Source organism: Ursus americanus, chromosome 24 (genome assembly GCF_024610735.1).
Source record: "Ursus americanus isolate L20-20 chromosome 24, mUrsAme1.1.p, whole genome shotgun sequence".
NCBI classification, from domain to species: Eukaryota; Metazoa; Chordata; class Mammalia; order Carnivora; family Ursidae; genus Ursus; species Ursus americanus.
Genome location: NC_142150.1, coordinates 38,536,933 through 38,555,655, shown reverse-complemented (window position 1 = coordinate 38,555,655; position 18,723 = coordinate 38,536,933). Strand labels below are relative to the sequence as shown.

The following is an 18,723-nucleotide window of genomic DNA, read 5'->3' as shown; positions in this document are numbered from 1 at the left end:
GGTCAGCGGGTTGGCCCTGCCCAGGTCCTGAGCGGCGAGGCCCGGACAGGGAGGGGTTACCAGGCGGCCCGGCCCCCCCCTCGTCCCGCCCCCCCCTCCCGCGCTTCCTGGCGGCTCCGCGTCCGGCGCCTGTTTGTGCCGCGGCGCTGGGGCCCGGGACGGCCCCGCCACCCCACCCCCGGGAGCCGAGAGCGGCCCCGGGAGAGTCCAAGGCCCCGGCGGGCCCCGGAGCCTGCCGCCCCCGCTCCACAGCGCCCCCTCCAGGCCCTTTCCCCGCGCCCGACAGCGCCCCCGGGGGGCGGCACGGCACCCGAGCGCGCGCGCCCCGGGGTGCTTCCCCTTCCCTCTCCCTGGCCATGGCCCCGGCGGCTTAGAAGCCTCCTCCGCCGCCGCCGCTCGGAGCAAGCCGGGGGCCGGATGGACGGGGCCGGGGGGCCCGGTGAGTACGGGGCGGGGCGGGCGGCGTGCCCCTTCCCGGAGCGCCGGCCGCTCGGCCGCTGCCAGTGCCCGACGGCAGTCTGGTGGCGTCCCCGCGTGCTCCTCGGCCTCAGGGGTTCTGAGCATCCTCCACTGTTCCTCAGGTCGCTCTCCCTAGTTATTTGGATCTCCTACTGTCATTTCGAACTTCCTCAACGTCATCCACTCCCCATGTTACTCTGGGCCCCTCGATGTTTCTCTGTCCCCTGTGTTACTCTGGGCCTCTTCTCCTGGTTTTTCGGGTCGTTTTATTTCTGACGGTCACCGTAACCCTGGGACCTTCACTATGACTCCGTCTCCACTGATACCCTCTCCGGTCATTCTCGATCTCTTCTCCTGGTCCTCTGAGCCCTCAGATGACTGTACTCTCGTGTCCCCCCTCTTCTTTCGCGCCCCCTCCTCAGTTTCTCTGCCTTCCCTGGAGACCTGAGCCTGCTCTGGGGTGGGCGGTCGTCCTTCGGCGCCTCCCTCTGTGGTTCCCACGTTCCTGGGCAGTACTCCATATTTCCCCCCTGGTACTCCATGGTACTCCCTGTCTTTGCGGAGGCTGAGACAGCAGCAGGAAGGGAGCTCTGCCAGGCTCCTCGCCTGCCCTGCCAGAAGGAGGCCCTTGATCCTCTACCACCCGTCTCCTCCCCTCCGGGACAGCCTCCAAGCTTGGGGCTGCTTGAAGGGGGTAGTCCTATTGGACGAATGCAAAGTCGGGGGAAGACAGAATCCCCTCAACCCTTTCTTCAAGTGGTGGGTACGTTCTGAGTGCTTCTTGCCCCTTTTCCAGGTGAGGGCCCTGCTCAGGAGGCCCTGCAGTCCTTGAGCCAGCGGCTTCAGGTGCAGGAGAAGGAGATGGAGCTGGTAAAAGCAGCCCTGGCAGAGGCCCTCCGCCTGCTGCGGCTGCACGCGCCCCCCAGCCCCCTGCAGGACCCTGACACGCCCGCTCCGACACGGGACAGGTATGCCTGTTGTCACACACCCTCTTCCTCTTCCTTCCAGGGACCTCTAGGGGCATCAGGTTGATTTCACTGTCTCCCCAGCAGCCCTGCAGCGCCCCCAGGACTGCCACCCACATGCGGCCCCTCCTTGGTGAGCCGGGGCACCCAGACAGAGACAGAGGTGGAGACCGAGCCATCCCCTGGACCCCCTGGCCTGAGCAATGGGCCCCCAGCCCCGCAGGGGGGCAGTGAAGAGCCTAGTGGGACCCTGTCTGAAGGAGGGGGCAGCAGCAGCAGTGGCACTGGCTCCCCGGGCCCCCCGGGGATCCTCAGGCTTGTGCAGCCCCCGCAGCGCGCTGACACGTAAGTGTCCTGTGCCAGAGGCCCTGGAGGGGTGGGAGGACTGCGGAGCACGAGCAGAGGAGCAGAGGGACTGATCTTTACCTGCTCGCTATGCTCCTCCCAGGCCACGGAGAAATTCTTCCTCCTCCTCATCCCCCTCAGAACGGCCTCGGCAGAAACTCTCCCGGAAGGCAGCTTCCTCGGCCAACCTGTTGTTGCGGTCAGGGAGCACGGAGAGGTGGGCGAGGCTCCCCCCACCCTGAACCCCACCCCACCCCAGGCTCAGGCTCTTGATTTCCACATCCCTCACCTCACTTCCCTGGGTGGGGTGGGGGGACCTCATTGCCCAACAGGAAGAAAGGAACAAGCACTCCTGGGGCGCCTGCTGTGTTCCCGGCACTGTGCTAGACCCTCGACCTCCTCCATCTCATTCAGTTCCCTCGACATCCTTGGGGGGTAGGTGGTCTCATGCTGTTCATTGTCCAGGTGAGGCAGCAGGCTCAGAGAGGGTAAGTCATTTGCCTGGGGTCACACAGCTAGAGCTAGGATTTGAACCCTACTCTTCCTGACTCTGGTTCTACCAAATCACCACATACCTTCCAAGATTCTAAGAGGTACCAGAAGCTCTCATGATTTTCACGGACGACTGTTCTCAGAAGAGTTTCAGCCCTACCCCTCAGCACTCCCTGCCCCATCCACCCCAATCTACCAGGCTTTATTTCTGGAGAGCGAGGGGAAATCCTAGTGGCTGAGTATAGTTGGCTCAGAGTGCATACAAGCGCCAGGACACCTGAGTGTTTATTCGAGCCCTGTCCTTGGTCTCCTTTATTCTCTGAAGAGCTATTACCGCCTTAGTATTTAGTGACAGCTGTTTGTGGGATTCACCTGTTACTTTCCTCTGGAGAGATAAGGACTTTCTTGCTGACCTCCCAGATCCCTGAAAGGCAGGGCTGGTGTGCATTCTGGATTCCCTTTGGTCCCATTTTACAGATGGAGAAATGAAAAGGCCAGCCAGAAGCCTGGTGGTCTAGAGGGAAAGGGCCCCTCCTTGCCATGCTGCACAGCCTTTCACAAGCGTTAGGGCTTTGTGCCGTGTGCTCTGCCCCTTTGGCCTAAACTTTCTCGTCTCTTACATGGGGCTGCAAGTCCCCATCTACTTGGGGCCCCTAATGTTCCGAATGCAGACATCACTGGGTTCTAGAGGAACCTCCTTTCTTGTGTCCTGCCCTTTCCCACTTAGGTCTTGGGACCTGACCGCATCTCTCTGCTTTTCTCTCTTCCCAACAGCCGTGGGGGGAAAGACCCCCTCTCCAGCCCTGGGGGTCCTGGGTCGCGGAGGAGCAACTATAATTTGGGTAAGTACAGAGGAGTCCGGAAGAACTGGGATGACGGACTTGGGGTTTGGGCTACAGTCCCAGGAGCTACTGTGGGGGACCTGTGAGGTGTGGTGGGTAGAGTTCTGCTCTGGCTTTCCTGAAAGGGAGGCTGCAGGGTGGTGGTTGACACCCCCCTTTTCTCTGTAGAAGGCATCTCAGTGAAGATGTTCCTTCGCGGCCGCCCCATTACCATGTACATCCCATCTGGCATCCGCAGCCTCGAGGAGCTGCCCAGCGGCCCACCCCCGGAGACCCTCAGCCTTGACTGGGTGTATCCTGCCCCTTCCAGTCCCACGGGAGCCACCTTTCCCATCTTGGGAACCCCCCCTTCCTGACAGTTTCCCCCTGGGTCTGCGGGATCAGAAAGCCCTCTGAGTCCTGCCCTACCGTCCTCTGCTGATGGTGCTGTCAGCCAGAAGCTCTTTCGTTGTCCCCTCTCTTCCTCATTCTGCCCTTGGTCTGACCCTTTCCTTGACTGCCATCCCCACTCCAGTTATGGGTACAGGGGTCGTGACTCCCGCTCTAATCTGTTTGTGCTGCGCTCTGGGGAGGTGGTCTACTTTATCGCCTGTGTGGTGGTGCTATACCGGCCGGAGGGGGGCCCAGGGGGTCCTGGAGGTGGCGGCCAGAGACATTACCGGGGCCACACGGACTGCGTTCGCTGGTGAGGGGCCTGGGGCGTGGGAGTGGGCAGCTCTAGGCGTGGGGATGGTGGGCTTGGCAGGAACAGGGTCTGGGCGGGTGCGGAGGAGCAGGAAGGAGGAGCTGCCTTGCCGCTCTGCAAGCATGGAGAAGGTGTCCTGGGGGGTCTTGAGAGACCGACCCCCTTCCCTAGAGCGTCTCCTCCCCCACCTAGCCTAGCTGTCCACCCCGATGGTGTTCGTGTAGCCTCAGGACAGACAGCTGGAGTGGACAAAGATGGAAAGGTAAGGCCAAAGTCGAACAGCAGGCAGACAGGAGAAAATTGCCGCCTGGCTTTCCTTCACGGCCCTGACCCCTTCTCCTCTACCAGCCCCTGCAGCCGGTGGTTCACGTCTGGGACTCAGAGACCCTGCTGAAGCTGCAGGAGATTGGACTGGGGGCCTTCGAGCGGGGTGTGGGAGCCCTGGCCTTTTCAGTGGCGGTGAGCTGGCTCTAAAGCCTCTAGACCCCCCATCTTCCTTGCCCAGGAACCTCCTTCTTGCATTTCACCAGGACACCTCCGAAGTTCTGGCCTTCCTGAACCCCACCCAGCCGATTTTCCTGAGAAAGGGACAGGTGTCCACTTCTCCTGCCCGCTCAACCCGCGATGACAGCCCTTGCCTGATGACTGTGAGCCCACAGACCTCTAGGCCTCACTCAGCCCCTCCGCTGTGTCCCCCGTTCTCAGGATCAGGGTGCTTTTCTTTGTGTGGTGGATGATTCCAACGAGCACATGCTGTCAGTGTGGGACTGCAGCCGAGGCACAAAGCTGGCTGAGATCAAGGTGAGGAGGGAGTCCAGGTGGCCTGGCATGGCACTGAGGTTAGGGAGCTAAGGGCCGTGGAGTACAGAGAGAACTCTAGACTTCCCCGTACCTTGACTTCATGTCTGGCTGGCCCACCTGGAGTGAGCCCCTTAGCCTCTCTGAGGCTGTGAAAGGGAACTATGGAAGTTCTGGCCTCCTGAGGGACCGACCACGCGTCAGGCCTTAGGGCAGTGCTGGCATCATGAGTGACTGGGAGGGGTGGTCGTAGGGGACCAGGTCTGGGTCCGGAAGGAAGGCGTGTCCCGAGGTTTTGGGACTTCAGCAGACCGGCCGTCAGGATGCAAACTGAGGAGTCGAGTGAAGTGAGGGTGCTCAGGGCTTGGGGTGGCTGAATCTGGTATCTTCCCTTCAGAGTACAAATGACTCAGTCTTGGCCGTTGGCTTCAGCCCTCGTGACAGCAGCTGCATTGTCACCAGCGGGAAATCCCACGTCCACTTCTGGAACTGGAGTGGAGGAACAGGGGTTCCTGGGAACGGGACCCTCACCCGGAAACAGGGTGTCTTTGGGGTGAGGCGTGGATGGGTGCAGTGTGGTGCGGGAGGACAGAGTGGAGGTGGAAGTGTTGGTCTGAGTACTGTAGACCCTAATACTACCCAACTGGCGACGGTCTGTGACTTTCAGTCTTGGCTTTTCTCTTTGACCCCTGCTCTCTGCTCGCCTCTCCCCCAGAAATACAAGAAACCCAAGTTTATCCCTTGCTTTGTGTTCCTCCCGGATGGAGACATTCTCACTGGGGATTCAGAGGGGAACATTCTCACCTGGGGGCGGAGCCTCTCAGATTCCAGGACCCCAGGCAGGGGTGGGGCCAAAGGTAAGTGGTTGGGGGTGATGGTATCTGGGAAGTCTAGTACCCCAGAGGGTCTGTGGGAACAGAGAAGAGGATTTTCCTTTTTTCCTTTTTTTTTTTTTTTTTTTTTTTACCATGAGAGTTGATAGTTGTCTGTGGGCCCCAAGGGGGCCCTCTAGGAGGGCTGTCTAGAAGGGTAGGGACACCATGGCAAAGGGGCAGGGCCGGGGCTTTGGAGTCTGCCAGATCTTGGGTTCACATTCCAGTTTTGCCGCCAGTTGTTTGGCCTTTAGGAAGTTACCTCATGTCTTTGGAGCTCAGTTGTCCAGTCTGTAAACTGGGTAAAATAATAGCCGAGGATCAGAGACCATATTCAGTAGGTACTCAACAGCTGGGAGTTATTACTTCATTGTGACGGCCAGGGCTGCTCCAGTTCCCCACTGCCCGGCACCCCTATGGCGTGACCCACTCATGACTTTGCCAACAGAGACCTACGGGATTGTGGCCCAGGCCCACGCTCACGAAGGGTCCATCTTTGCTCTGTGTCTCCGGCGGGACGGGACTGTGCTGAGTGGTGGCGGACGGGACCGCCGGCTGGTCCAGTGGGGGCCAGGATTGGTGGCCCTCCAGGAGGCTGAGGTGAGGGCTAGGCTGGGCTTGGGGGAGGGGGGGAGGAAGAGGAATGGCCAGTGGGCCCCTGACTTTCCGCCACCATTCCACAGATTCCTGAACACTTCGGGGCTGTGCGGGCCATTGCGGAGGGGCTGGGCTCTGAGCTGCTGGTGGGAACCACGAAGAATGCATTGCTGAGGGGAGATCTGGCCCAGGGCTTCTCCCCTGTAATTCAGGTTCGGGGGCAAGGGCTCCGGGCAGGAGGGTGGGAAGAGCTACTGAGGCGGGGCCGAGGTGACAGCCCATGCTCTGCTGCAGGGCCACACGGATGAGCTCTGGGGGCTCTGCACGCATCCCTTCCAGAACCGCTTCCTCACCTGTGGCCACGACCGGCAGCTCTGCCTGTGGGATGGGGAGGGCCATGCACTGGCCTGGAGCATTGACCTCAAGGTAGAGCCCTGCGTCCCTGGCTCCCCAATGCCACACCCACCATGGCTTCTGTGGCTGCCACTCCTTCCCCAACATCCTTTTCTGTTCTCCCCAGAGGCAGCCCGTTTGTACTGGTATGGCTATATGGGCTACTAAAATCTCCATTCTTCTGTGCAGATGCCTCCATTGCCCCCGAGCACTGCCCTCTTGCCCCCGAACCCCCAGACCTCCCCTTGATGCGCAACAAACAGTTAATCTCCAGCACAGCTTCCCAGCTCGGTTCTGGCTGTTAAACATTTTAAGTATCGCCTCATTTAGGCTCCAGTGACACCCTGCCTCCACCCCAGGTCTACTGTCCCTCTCCTCCCCGTCTCATCCTTGGGAGGAGAAGGCTTTGGTGTTACCAACATGACGAGGTGTCCATCCGGGAACCTTCACTAGAAAGGCATCTTCCTGAATTCACCTTCTCCCCCCTCCCAGGAGACTGGTCTCTGTGCTGACTTCCACCCCAGTGGGGCAGTTGTGGCTGTAGGACTGAACACAGGGAGGTGAGAGGAGCCAGGATTCCTGGGAGGGGAAAGCAGGAGGTATGGGAAGGGTTCCTCGGTAGTGGGGTGTGTGTGTGTGGGGGGAGGAGTGTGGCTGCTGCCTGCTCAGGAGCCCCAACTGCACCTTCCTGCTCCTCAGTGCTTTTCTCTGCAGCCCGGGGCTCCCCAGCTCTCCTATGGCAACCGTCATCACACTCAAGCACTCTCCCCTCCGAGCCCGGGAGTGGAGGAGGTGGCAGCTTAGGATAGAGAAGCAGTGGGAATAGGAGGGGTATGGGAGAGACTAACAAACGGAAGTGACAAGCTTACGACTCCATAAGGTCCTCCTAGGAGGCCCTTGTACTCCTTTCTTAGAGGCATCAGAAGCCCCTCAACCTTGATCTCTCCTTAGCCCCTTCCCGTTTCCCAGCATAAGAATGCAGCATAGGGGGCACCTGGGCAGCTCAGTTGGTTAAGCGTCCAACTCTTTGATTTCGGCTCAGGTCATGATCTCAGGGTCGTGAGATCGAGCCCTGCATGGGCTCTGTGCTGGGCATGGAGCCTGCTTAAGATTCTCTCTCTGCTTCTCCCTCTGCCTCTCTCCCCACTCTTCCTCTCTTTAAAAAAAAAAGGATGCAGTGACAGCTTGTCTACATCGCAGCCTTTCTGTCGGTGTCTCTGAGACTCTCCAACCTGCCAACCCCCACCTTGCCCAGGACAGGTAACCTCATACCTGCTTTCCACCCCCTCCCTTCCAGGTGGTTGGTTTTGGACACAGAGACCCGAGAGATCGTGTCGGACATCACTGACGGCAACGAGCAGCTCTCGGTGGTCCGGTACAGCCCAGGTGGGAGCCACCCCCACCCTGGACCCACACCTGTGCCTGGCCCTTCCCTCTCTGAGTGACTGTCTTTGTAGATGGGTTGTACCTGGCCATCGGTTCCCATGACAACATGATCTACATCTATAGCGTTTCCAGTGATGGTGCCAAGTCCAGCCGCTTTGGCCGCTGTGTGGTGAGGAAGCTGGGGTGGAGGGTGGGGCATTCCCATAGCAGGTAAACTCCTTGAAGGGGTCTAATGCACTAAGGGGGATTTGGGGAGGGGAAACGGTAGCTACATTTTTAGTCTCTTGACCCTTGCTCCTAGGGTCACTCCAGCTTCATCACTCACCTTGACTGGTCCAAGGATGGGAGTTTCATCATGTCCAATTCTGGGGACTATGAGATCCTTTACTGTGAGTGGAAGTAGGGGAGAGCATGGGGAATAGGTAACCAGGTGGGTTTTATTTGTTTGGGGGGGGGCCTCCTGGTTGGGAGGGGTTGCAGGAGAATATGTAGGAGCTCCAGGTGGAGGGGCTGTTACATAGGGAGGGGGAAGGTGGGGTTGGAATTGTACACATAGGAGAAATACTGTGATTTGGAAAACCCCACACACAGTGTTACACCAGGTCTTTCCCCAGGAGGACTTGAGGGAGCTGAAAAATGTACTAGGAAGAGGTGGTTTTGTACATGTTTCTCAGGGCAGGTGTGGAGGGATTGACTTATGTAGGGAGGAGGAACTGATGAGAAGCGGTTAGGAGAACTTCAGCAAGAATTCAGGAAGCACATGGGGCTGAGTTTTGTCCTGGGCCAAGGGCTACCACGGTGACCAGATCACATGCCACTACCTCAAGCCCATCTTTCCAGCCTGCCCTTCTGGGTGTCTTCCTGACTGAGGGCAGTGTTAGAGCTGAGCTGGGGGCTGGGGGGGGGGGGCTCCCTCTCCCTAGGGGACGTGGTTGGAGGCTGTAAGCTGCTGAGGAATCGCTATGACAGCCGAGACCGGGAGTGGGCCACCTACACCTGCGTGCTGGGCTTCCATGTCTATGGTGAGTGGGGCCGTGGAAACTTGTGGGAGGGGTGGGGAACGTGGAGCCCGCCCTGGGCTCGCCATGCCGGTCATGTGTCGAGGGGTGGGCGTCAAGAAACCGGCAGATCCAGCCCGGGAGGCCCCTCAGGCCCTGGGCTGTCGGGACTGGGAAGGATTACCTGGAACGCGGCCGGTGGGTCGCCGCGGCTGCCTGAGCGCCGGAAACGGTGCGGCCCTGGGCAGTGGGTGGCCACCGGGAGGAGGCCGCACTGAAGCCGGCCGCCGTGCTAGGCGTGTGGCCAGACGGCTCGGATGGCACCGACATCAACTCCCTGTGCCGCTCCCACAACGAGCGCGTGGTGGCCGTGGCCGACGACTTCTGCAAAGTGCACCTGTTCCAGTACCCGTGCGCGCGCGCCAAGGTGAGGCCTCCCGCGGCCTCTGGGGCCGGGCGGGCTGGGGCTCGGGGCTCCGCGGCGGCCGCAACTCGGTCTTCCTTCCCGCCCAGGCGCCGAGCCTCGTGTACGGCGGTCACGGCAGCCACGTGACCAGCGTCCGGTTCACGCACGACGACTCGCACCTCATCTCGCTGGGCGGCAAGGACGCCAGCATCTTCCAGTGGCGAGTGCTGGGCGCTGGAGGCGCGGGGCCGGCGCCCGCCACGCCCTCTCGCACCCCCTCCCTGTCTCCCGCCTCCTCTCTCGACGTCTGACCGCTGCGGGAGGGGACCCACCGGCCCTGCGGCGCGGCTCCGCCTCACCCGAAACCCCCAGGACCAGGGGCCGACCTTTCCTGGACTTCGAGACATTCCCGATTGCGCGTTTCCCTGGAGGGGGCGAATGGCACCCCCGCATACACTGTAGAGACCCGCTGGCTGAGCCGGGCAGCCCCAGCCTGGGCCCTGACTCCCGCCGCCTGCTGAGGGGCAATAAACCAAAAGCAAAGTCGCCTCCCAGTCCTTTTGTGGGGCGCGGCTGGGGGCCTCCGGGGCCCTGTGGGGGTGGCGATGAAGAAAAAGAGGAGTTTGGAAAGGGTAGGGGAGCGTAGGCCACTCATGCAAATAACAGGCAAAGCCGCTTGCAAATAACCCGGCGGAGCGCAAAGGCGCGCGAGTCTTTCGGGGCCGCAGGCGGAGTTGCGGGGCTCCAGCGAGGAGAGAGTTAAGCCCAACTCTTCTCCCGCCCTCGGAGGAGGGGCCGAGCTGCAACGGAAATAACCGAGTGCCGGGCCGCGGTTGGCCGGAGGGAGTCGAATCTCTTCCGGAAGTAGCCGATCTCTGGGGTCTCGCTCTCCGACCTGAGCCGAGCGCCGGGCCTTGTTCTCCGGATCGGCCGAAGGTGTTCCGGAAGGAGGCGAACCCCGAGGCGGGCAGGGCAAGCCTTCCCGGCGGCCGGCAGAGCCCAACGTCTGGTGGGGCTCGGCGAGGGCGGGGGGGAGCCGGAGTCTGGCTCCGGTCCGGCGGGAGCCGAGCTCGTTCCGGAAGAGGCCGAGCGGACCGGCGCTGGCCTCGGCGTCCCAGGCGTGAGGCGGTAGCGGCGGCGGCGACAGCGCGGGCCGGGATGAACCGCGACGGCTGAGGCGGCGGAGGTGCCGGCTGCGCGGGCTCGACCGAGACTTCCGCGAAGCGCCAGCCCCGCGCTCGGGGCTTCGCCTCGAGCCGAGCCCTGCCCCCGCGAACCTCCCGGACCCCTTTGTGCGGCCGGAGGCGGCGGCGGGAACGGCCATGGCGGCCAACATGTACCGGGTGGGGGGTGAGTACCGGGCTGCGGGGTCCGGGGCGGCGGGAGAGGTCGGGGTCGGGGTCCAGAGAGGCTCGGCACCCGGCAGCGCGGGGAGCCGCGCCTGGGGCGGCGTGGTCCCGAGCGCGGACCGGAACCGGAACCGGGAGCACGGGGAACGAGGGTGCGGGGAGGGCGACGCGGCGGGGCGCCGCGGCCGCCGGAGAGGCTGCGGGCAGCCCCGACGGCACTCTCAGGGTTGCGTCGGGGGCCCCTGGGTCGGGGAGTGGGGCCTGGGAAAGTGGTTCGGAAGGAACTGACAGGGCAGGCAGGGGGCGCGGGGGGCCGAGGCGACCGCTCTGCCACCTGAGCGGGAGCCGACGGGAGGTTTCCTTCCCCCGGGCGTTGTTGTGCGTCGGGGTTCTAAAGGGTGAGGGCCCTGTGCTAGAGTCAACAATTGCTCGCTTGGCCGAGACTGGGGTGCAACTCCACCGCTGAGTTGTGGGGACTGCAGGGGGACCCCCTGCTTCTCGTCTCTTCCTTAAGGCTCACTTTTGAGTGAAGGATTTGATAAAAGAACTAGGTGGTCAGGGGTGGTGGTGGGGGAAACCCCTTGTTTTCTGGTAGTGTCTCCACTTTCACATTTCAGCGTCGTCTCTACCTGGACCCTTATACTTTTGGTCCTCTTAGGCCTACTTTGTCTTCTACCCTGGTGCTCAGTCTTTCCCATCACCTCCTCTGATCTTCCCGATGCTTCCCCACCCCCTCCTACAGATTACGTCTATTTTGAAAATTCTTCTAGTAATCCTTACCTGGTTAGACGGATTGAGGAGCTCAACAAGGTGAGTGGAGCCGAGTCCCACCCCTGTCCTGCCCTGCCTCCTCCCTCCCCCTGCTGGGGGGTCTTTTTTTCCTGAGGTCACTAACTTCAGGTGGAAGCCAGAGGGGTGGGGGCGGGGAAACAACCCTATCCTAAGTGCCCATTCATATTCATTCATTCATTCATTCATTCATCCATCCATTCATTCATTCATTCATTGAATGTATTCAGGAAAGGCTTTTGAGAGTTGGGTGGGAACTTTCCCGTTCTATCTCTTGGGGGCTAAGGAAAGGGAAAGTCTGGGGGGAAAAAAAGTTTGGAAGTCTGTCCTTAAGTGTAAGTCTCTTTATTCATAATTTTTTGGGTCTTTGTATTTACACCCCTTAGAACCTTATTCAATGTTGTTAGTTTCTTCTATATGTGTTTCTACTTTAAAATGACCAATTTTAACTGCCACTTTTTATCCCCTTAGACTGCAAATGGAAACGTGGAGGCAAAGGTTGTGTGCCTTTTCCGGCGAAGGGACATTTCCAGTAGCCTCAACAGCCTGGCTGATAGCAATGCCAGTGAGTGTCTTCGCACCCCCACCTCACCCTTACCCCTCCACTCCCCCTCCCCATGATCTGAGGCCTGGGCATGCCCCTGCAGGTGTTTCCCCTGGTAGCATGCCCAAAGCAGGGGTGTGAGTTTGGGGGTGGGAAATGCCTGGTCTGTGGAGGAAGGCCTGTTTTTACATGTTGGGGTTGGAAGCACGGTGAGAGACCATGATAAGGAAAGCCAGAAGAAAATGGCTTGTGTGTGACTGTGTGTATCTGAATGATGGGTATAAAAGAGATGATAGTATTTAAATAGGGGATGAGGAAGGGGTTTAGAGAAGCAAGACCCTTGGGGGACAGTTTTGGGTACATTGGGACAACGGGTGGTGACTGTAAAGGTCAAGGTTGAAGAGGAAGAGCTTGTACTTAGAAGCCTGCGTAACAGGGAAGCAGCCTAGTTCATGATCACGAGATAGTGAGAAGACATTGAAGGGAGAGAATAGGAAGCTAGTAAAGTTTTCTTGCCTTTTTCCTCTTTCTCACCTGTTCTGTCTTCTCACCACTCCATTTTACATCTTTCTCTTTTGCCTTATTTTCCTTTCTTTATGCTTTCATCTTCCTTTAAAAAACACATTTCCTTCTGTTTTCCTTTGTTTCTTTTTCCTTTCGTGTTTTGGCTTTCTTTCCTCTTCATCTTGTTCCTCCTTCTGAAATTATTTTCCTTATTTCAGGCTGCTTTGGGCATGAAGGGGTTAAGGAGGAGCTAGGCCTACCAAGTTCTCTGGCCCTGTGGGGTTTCCAGCCCCATCTGGCAGGGGCTGACCTTGGCCTTGTCCAATCAGAAGGGGTGGGGGGTGTGGTCCCCCCTTGCCTTAGCACAGGGTTTCCGGAGCACACAGGCGAGGGGTGGAGCCTGCTGCACCCCCCCACCCCCCTTCTCCCTGAGGTTGGGAACAATACACCAATGAGCCTGGGCCTGTGGCTGTCCTGCCCCCTCCCGCTTTGGTTGGTCCCCAGCCAAGTTAACCCTTTCCACCAAGGTTTTAGGGCAAAGTTGCAGTGCCTGGGGAAGGTGTTGGCACTGACTTGAGGGGTACTGTCCTTGGAAACCCCACAAACCAAACTGTCATTAGCCAAGTGGACAGTGAAGGGTAGTTAGGGTTGCATGATGTTTAAGATCAAAGAGACTCCTGAAATCTGAAAAGAAGAACTGGTAAACACAACCTTGTGTGATGATTTTTCACCTTATTGGGTTTCTGGACCTCAGGCTGGTTTAGCAAGAGAGACGAGTATGATATTCTTGCCGGGCCCAGTGTGGGCAGATTTGTGATTTATGAGTGGCGTCGGAGCATAGGCACCTGGGTTTGGGATGGGTTTCTGTGGCATTCTTTGCACTCTTCAGCAGCTATTCCCAAGGCGTTAGCAATGGGGAGTTGGGAGCACTGTAATGGGGAAGAGGGCTAAGTGGGAAAGCTGGTGGGCTAAGGGTATGAGCTGCAGATGCCTGGGGAATGTGAAAAAACCAGCTAGAATAGAAAGTGTTCTCCCTGGGTTAGAGTTTCCAAGGTGGCTTCTTTCTGAATTAGTTTCTGACTTGGCTCCTTCTTCCTTCATCTCCCAGGGGAGTTTGAGGAGGAATCAAAGCAGCCAGGGGTGTCGGAGCAGCAGCGACATCAGCTGAAGCACCGGGAGCTTTTTCTTTCTCGGCAGTTTGAATCGTTACCAGCCACCCACATACGGTATAGGACAATCCGGGCCACTGTAGCCTGCGTGCACTTCTTCAGAAGATGGAGAGGGGGGAGTGGTGTATTGGAGATGCTGTGGAAAGGGAATGAGGGGCTTTTGGGTTTTTGGACCTCTCTTCTGTAGGGGGAAATGCAGTGTGACCCTCTTGAATGAGACTGACATCTTGAGCCAGTACTTGGAAAAGGAGGTGAGAAAGAGGTGCTGGGAGAAGAAGGAGGGAGGTGGGTATGCCCCAAGAGGCCAGAAGAAAGTAGAACTGTGAGGAGGTACAGGTTGAAGACTGCCTGTCTCGGGAATTCTGGATCCTCCCCACCGCCCCCTGCCTTTGAGGACTGCTGCCTGCTTACCTTTTCTTCCCGTCTCCAGGACTGCTTTTTTTACTCGCTGGTGTTTGACCCTGTGCAAAAGACACTTCTAGCTGATCAGGGGGAGATCAGAGTTGGTTGCAAATACCAAGCTGAGATCCCAGATCGCCTGGCAGAGGGTAAGCAACAGGACAGACTGTATGGCTACTGGGTCATCGAACATGGTAGTGTTTGTGAATGGTGTGCCATGGAGTTGTACGCTGCCCAGTCTTCATGGCTCTGTGCTGCCACCCTGATGGGATGGGACCCTGGAAACCTGAGAGGGGCAAATGGGCACAGTTGGGAAGAGAAGTCTGAGAGTTGAGATGGCTGATAAGTCCAAGCAGGAGACAAGGGGGAATGAGGTGCTGTTGTGAATGTCAAGACACTTCTCCTTCTTTCCCTGTCCCTGATGTTGCCATCGCCCTGTTTCCCAGGAGAATCTGATAATCGGAACCAACAGAAGATGGAGATGAAGGTCTGGGACCCAGACAACCCTCTCACAGACCGGCAGATTGATCAGTTTCTCGTGGTGGCCCGGTGAGGGGTGGGTGGATGGGGAAGATGGGCTGGGGGCGGTGTGGACATCTTGCATTGAATTCTCAGAGGTGGACTTGATTTTTTTTTTGGCATGGGTGTTTTCCTTATTTGGCTTAGTTCCTCAGCCCACTCATGCCTCCTTCTTTCCCTCTTGACTTCTCAATCTCTCCCTCAGAGCTGTGGGCACCTTTGCAAGAGCCCTAGATTGCAGCAGCTCCATTCGGCAGCCAAGCCTGCACATGAGCGCAGCCGCCGCCTCCCGAGATATCACCCTGGTGAGCAGATGCGGCTGGGCAGTCGGACAGGCTGGGCTCTGTGGGGACGTGCAGAGTCCCGGGACAGGAGAGGGAGGGTCTCTGAGGGTGTGGCGTGCTGAGGGTGTGGCGTGCAGGGGCTCGGGCCATCAGTGTTGTTTCCTACCTTCCCTGTAGTTCCATGCAATGGATACGTTGCAGAGGAATGGCTATGACTTGGCGAAAGCCATGTCGACCCTGGTGCCCCAGGGGGGCCCGGTGCTGTGTCGGGACGAGATGGAGGAGTGGTCTGCTTCGGAGGCCATGCTGTTTGAGGAGGCCCTGGAGAAGTATGGGAAGGATTTCAATGATATTCGCCAGGACTTTGTAAGTAAATGGGGCTGGGAGGAGAGGTGGAGAAGATGACAGGTGAAGGAACCAGGATCTGGGGCCAGATGCCAGCTCTCTTTTCTTCCCTCTGCCTCCTTAGCTGCCTTGGAAGTCACTCGCCAGCATAGTCCAGTTTTATTACATGTGGAAAACCACAGACCGCTATATTCAGCAGGTACGGGCTGGTCTGGGAAGGCTGGACCAGGGGCCTCTGGCTCACCTCTGCTTTTGGAAGTGGATGGCATCCTCCTGCAGAGATGCTCTGATCCTTCTCTTTCTTTTTTCCCTTCATGCAGAAAAGATTGAAAGCTGCTGAAGCAGACAGCAAACTAAAACAAGTCTATATCCCTACCTAGTAAGTGTGGTAGGTGGGGGAGGCTGGTGCATTTTCTTTTTCTGCCCTCCCCCGCAACTCCTGCTTTTCTCAGTGATTGGCGGTGGGCAGGAGTCAGGGTCAAAGAATCAAATGATGATAGAGACGAGGTGGAAATGGGATTCTCTTCCTTGACCAGTTCCTGGTTTCTCCCCACACTGTTCCCATTAGTACTAAGCCAAATCCTAACCAGATCATCTCTGTGGGCTCGAAACCTGGCATGAATGGGGCTGGATTCCAGAAGGGCCTGACTTGCGAGAGCTGCCACAGTGAGTTCCAGGGAAGGATAGGGATGTTGGGGGTGGGAGAGGTCTTCTCTGGCCCAAGCACCTGAGGGGCTCAGCTTGCGTATTTTTCCCAAACTCCCCCCTTCTCTCCATGCTCGTACAGCCACACAGTCTGCGCAGTGGTACGCCTGGGGCCCACCCAACATGCAGTGCCGCCTCTGTGCTTCCTGTTGGATCTACTGGAAGAAGTATGGGGGACTGAAGACCCCGACCCAGCTTGAGGGGGCTGCTCGGGGCACAACAGTAAGGACTGATGGGGACCAGGCAGGGGAGAGCAGTAGGCATATTGATGTGAGCTTTACGTGAGGGCCAGAATACCCAACCGCTTAAATGGTGATGGTTTGGTGATGGTTCGATGTGCATGTGGGTGGAGAGGGTGTGCTTGATGGTGGTTGTAGAGACAGGTAGGTCGGGATGGCAGTAAAGAGATCAGGCAGGAATAAATTGCTTTTTGCAGAGAATGGAAGAAAGGAGAGCCTCAGTGCACATCTGGGTTTTCCCTTTTTCCCAATGTCTTTCTTCTAGGAGCCACACTCGAGGGGTCATTTGTCTAGACCTGAAGCCCAAAGTCTCTCCCCCTATACGACCAGCGCCAACCGGGCCAAGCTGCTGGCTAAGAACAGGCAAACATTCCTGCTCCAGACCACAAAGCTCACCCGTCTGGCCAGACGCATGTGCAGGGACCTGTTACAGCCGAGGAGGGCTGCCCGACGACCCTATGCCCCTATCAATGCCAATGCCATCAAGGCGGAGTGTAAGGGCAGGAGTGGTGGGGCTAGTGGCAGGTCGGGATGCTCTGGCCAGAAAGCAGAGCAGAGACCGGTGTTTCTCTGGATGTTTAATGACAGCAGGGATAGCAGGCCACAGCACTTGGGTAGGAGAGTAGATATGGCTCCTGGCCGAAGGAGAGGCCTGAATAGTGAAGCCCCTTCAAGAGCTTTCTTCTTTGTTCTCTAGGCTCCATTCGACTTCCTAAGGCTGCGAAGACCCCGTTGAAGATTCACCCCCTGGTGCGGCTGCCGCTGGCAACCATCGTCAAAGATCTGGGTAGGGAACGGGACTGGTTAGGTGGTGTCAGGTTCTCTGTCATCCTTTCACTGTCAAAGTCCAAAGAGATTTAGTCTAACAGCCTGTACTTTTTTTGGATGTTAACAGTTCTCATAAGCTATCCATAGTGAATGAATGCTAAGATCCCGTTTGTGTGCTAATTGCTTGCCAGACCTCTCCCCCCATCACTGTTTTTGGGGATGCCCAGGGAAACTACATAGAGAAGAGAAAGCCCGAAAGTTCTCTAAGTTTTCTCTTATGTTTTTCTTGGTAGTGGCCCAGGCGCCTCTGAAACCAAAAACACCTCGAGGTACCAAGACACCAATCAACAGAAACCAGCTGACCCAGAACCGGGGTCTGGGGGGCATTATGGTGAAACGGGCCTATGAAACTGTGAGTTGACAGCTGGAGTGGGCCAGGCTGATTGGATGGGCTTTTATTTCTGATTGGAATCTGTGAGTCAGCTCTCATTGCGCTGCCCACCCCCTTCCAGATGGCAGGAGCGGGGGTCCCCTTCTCTGCCAACGGAAGGCCTCTGGCCTCAGGGATTCGTTCAAGCTCACAGCCAGCAGCTAAGCGTCAGAAACTAAACCCAGCTGATGCCCCCAATCCTGTGGTGTTTGTGGCCACAAAGGATACCAGGTAGGGAGGCCACCATGGGAGGGGCGGAGAGGTTGACAACCCAGACTGGTGTGTAAGGATAACAGCAGTTCTGAGCGAGACCAGCTCCAGGAAGACTGGGTGCGGGGTGGGGATGGCAGGAAAGAATGGGCCGGAAGGCAGAACTGGAGTTTGGAATGTGGAGTTTCACCTCGAGAGTCTTAGCCTTTTTTATTCCACTCTTCTTTTCCTGGCCAGGGCCCTGCGGAAGGCTCTGACCCATCTGGAAATGCGGCGAGCTGCCCGCCGGCCCAACCTACCGCTGAAGGTGAAGCCACCACTGATTGCAGTGCGGCCCCCAGTCCCACTGTCTGCACCCTCACATCCTGCCAGCACCAATGAGCCCATTGTCCTGGAGGATTGAGCATCTGTGGGGGAAGGGAGGTGGGCTGAAAGCTAGAGGGGGGGTGCCCAGGGCATCCAACCTCCCTTCCCTCTAGTATCAAAGGGAATGAGGAGTGAGTGAGGGAGGGAGCAAGTGAGTGTGTGTCCTTGGAGGGGTTGGGCGCCCTCTGGTGTTACCACTTGGAGGCTTGTCCCCTTCCCACGTTTCTCCATACCTGGTGGTGGAGGGCACAGTGCGGGAACTTGACCCATTGTGGGAACCTAGCCTGTTTTGGGGGGTAGGACCCACAGTTGTCTTGGACAGTTTTGGGGGGAGGGTTTTTTAATTTTTTAAAAATTTTGCCTCCCTTTGTGAAAGGGGATGGGGGAGGGGAAGAGTAAATCGATAGGAGGTGGTGGTTGGGGAGGGGGGCGTGCACTGCCATGACTGCCATGTCTATCTTTTTTTTTCTAATGGGGCTTTCTCTTCCTGTCCGGTGTCCGGACTTTCCTAATTGGAGTTTGAGGCCCCTAAGCTGGCATCAACCCCAGCCCATGCTCTCTCTTTTCCTTCCCTCCCTGTGCCCCCTCCGCCTTTTGTACGCCAATTCTCAGAAATAAAGATCTTTTGTCCGTTTTTTTAACCTCGGATTCTGTAATTGGTTCTTATAGTAACAAATAAAAAGCTGTTTTCTTCAGCTTCTCCCGGCTCAGCTGTTCTCTGCCATGGGTGTGTGTGGGGTGGGGTGGGGGCGGTGTCTTCAATTGGGAAAATAAAGGACAAAGGATAATGAAGGAGATACAGATGGGACTTGCCCTGGGAACAGCTTTAGGAGATAGGCAGCATGGACAGGCAGCCTGTTCCAGC

General features: G+C 57.9%; 2 protein-coding genes across 5 annotated transcripts; both read left to right on the top strand.

Moving 5' to 3' along the window:
- Positions 1–161: 161 nt before the first annotated feature.
- EML3 (EMAP like 3) lies at positions 162–9,784 on the top strand. 4 transcript variants are annotated; one of them, XM_045793773.2, is made up of 22 exons: positions 162–439; positions 1,256–1,427; positions 1,512–1,769; positions 1,873–1,986; positions 3,036–3,103; positions 3,272–3,395; positions 3,618–3,788; positions 3,981–4,050; positions 4,137–4,247; positions 4,494–4,589; positions 4,984–5,139; positions 5,302–5,443; positions 5,907–6,058; positions 6,142–6,267; positions 6,350–6,481; positions 6,941–7,008; positions 7,746–7,834; positions 7,906–8,003; positions 8,136–8,223; positions 8,758–8,856; positions 9,129–9,259; positions 9,346–9,784. In XM_045793773.2, exons 1-22 carry the CDS (start codon positions 418–420, stop codon positions 9,547–9,549), a joined length of 2,691 nt encoding a protein of 896 aa, XP_045649729.2. In that variant the 5' UTR covers positions 162–417; the 3' UTR covers positions 9,550–9,784. The 4 variants fall into 4 exon arrangements, with proteins under 4 accessions (XP_045649729.2, XP_045649728.2, XP_087711080.1 ...); XM_045793772.2 differs by having other exon boundaries at positions 1,509–1,769; XM_087854954.1 differs by lacking the exon at positions 162–439 and adding an exon at positions 2,102–2,204 and having other exon boundaries at positions 1,288–1,427.
- Positions 9,785–10,066: 282 nt separating this feature from the next.
- MTA2 (metastasis associated 1 family member 2) lies at positions 10,067–18,553 on the top strand. The gene is made up of 18 exons (XM_045793774.2): positions 10,067–10,588; positions 11,330–11,397; positions 11,848–11,941; positions 13,533–13,650; positions 13,781–13,844; positions 14,024–14,141; positions 14,439–14,541; positions 14,717–14,816; positions 14,973–15,161; positions 15,265–15,339; positions 15,461–15,519; positions 15,709–15,806; positions 15,928–16,067; positions 16,350–16,578; positions 16,782–16,871; positions 17,146–17,264; positions 17,365–17,513; positions 17,730–18,553. The coding sequence occupies exons 1-18, from the start codon at positions 10,561–10,563 to the stop codon at positions 17,893–17,895; spliced, it is 2,007 nt and encodes a 668-aa protein (XP_045649730.1). The 5' UTR covers positions 10,067–10,560; the 3' UTR covers positions 17,896–18,553.
- Positions 18,554–18,723: the final 170 nt, after the last annotated feature.

Coding starts and splice junctions, on each gene's coding strand:
- EML3 (XM_045793772.2), top strand. CDS start 418: ATGGACGGGGCCGGGGGGCCCG. Junction 6,268..6,349: donor GCTTCTCCCCTGTAATTCAG/GTTCGGGGGCAA, acceptor GCTCTGCTGCAG/GGCCACACGGATGAGCTCTG. Junction 7,009..7,745: donor GTAGGACTGAACACAGGGAG/GTGAGAGGAGCC, acceptor CCTCCCTTCCAG/GTGGTTGGTTTTGGACACAG.
- MTA2 (XM_045793774.2), top strand. CDS start 10,561: ATGGCGGCCAACATGTACCGGGTGGGGG. Junction 13,651..13,780: donor TTACCAGCCACCCACATACG/GTATAGGACAAT, acceptor TCTCTTCTGTAG/GGGGAAATGCAGTGTGACCC. Junction 15,162..15,264: donor ATGATATTCGCCAGGACTTT/GTAAGTAAATGG, acceptor CTGCCTCCTTAG/CTGCCTTGGAAGTCACTCGC.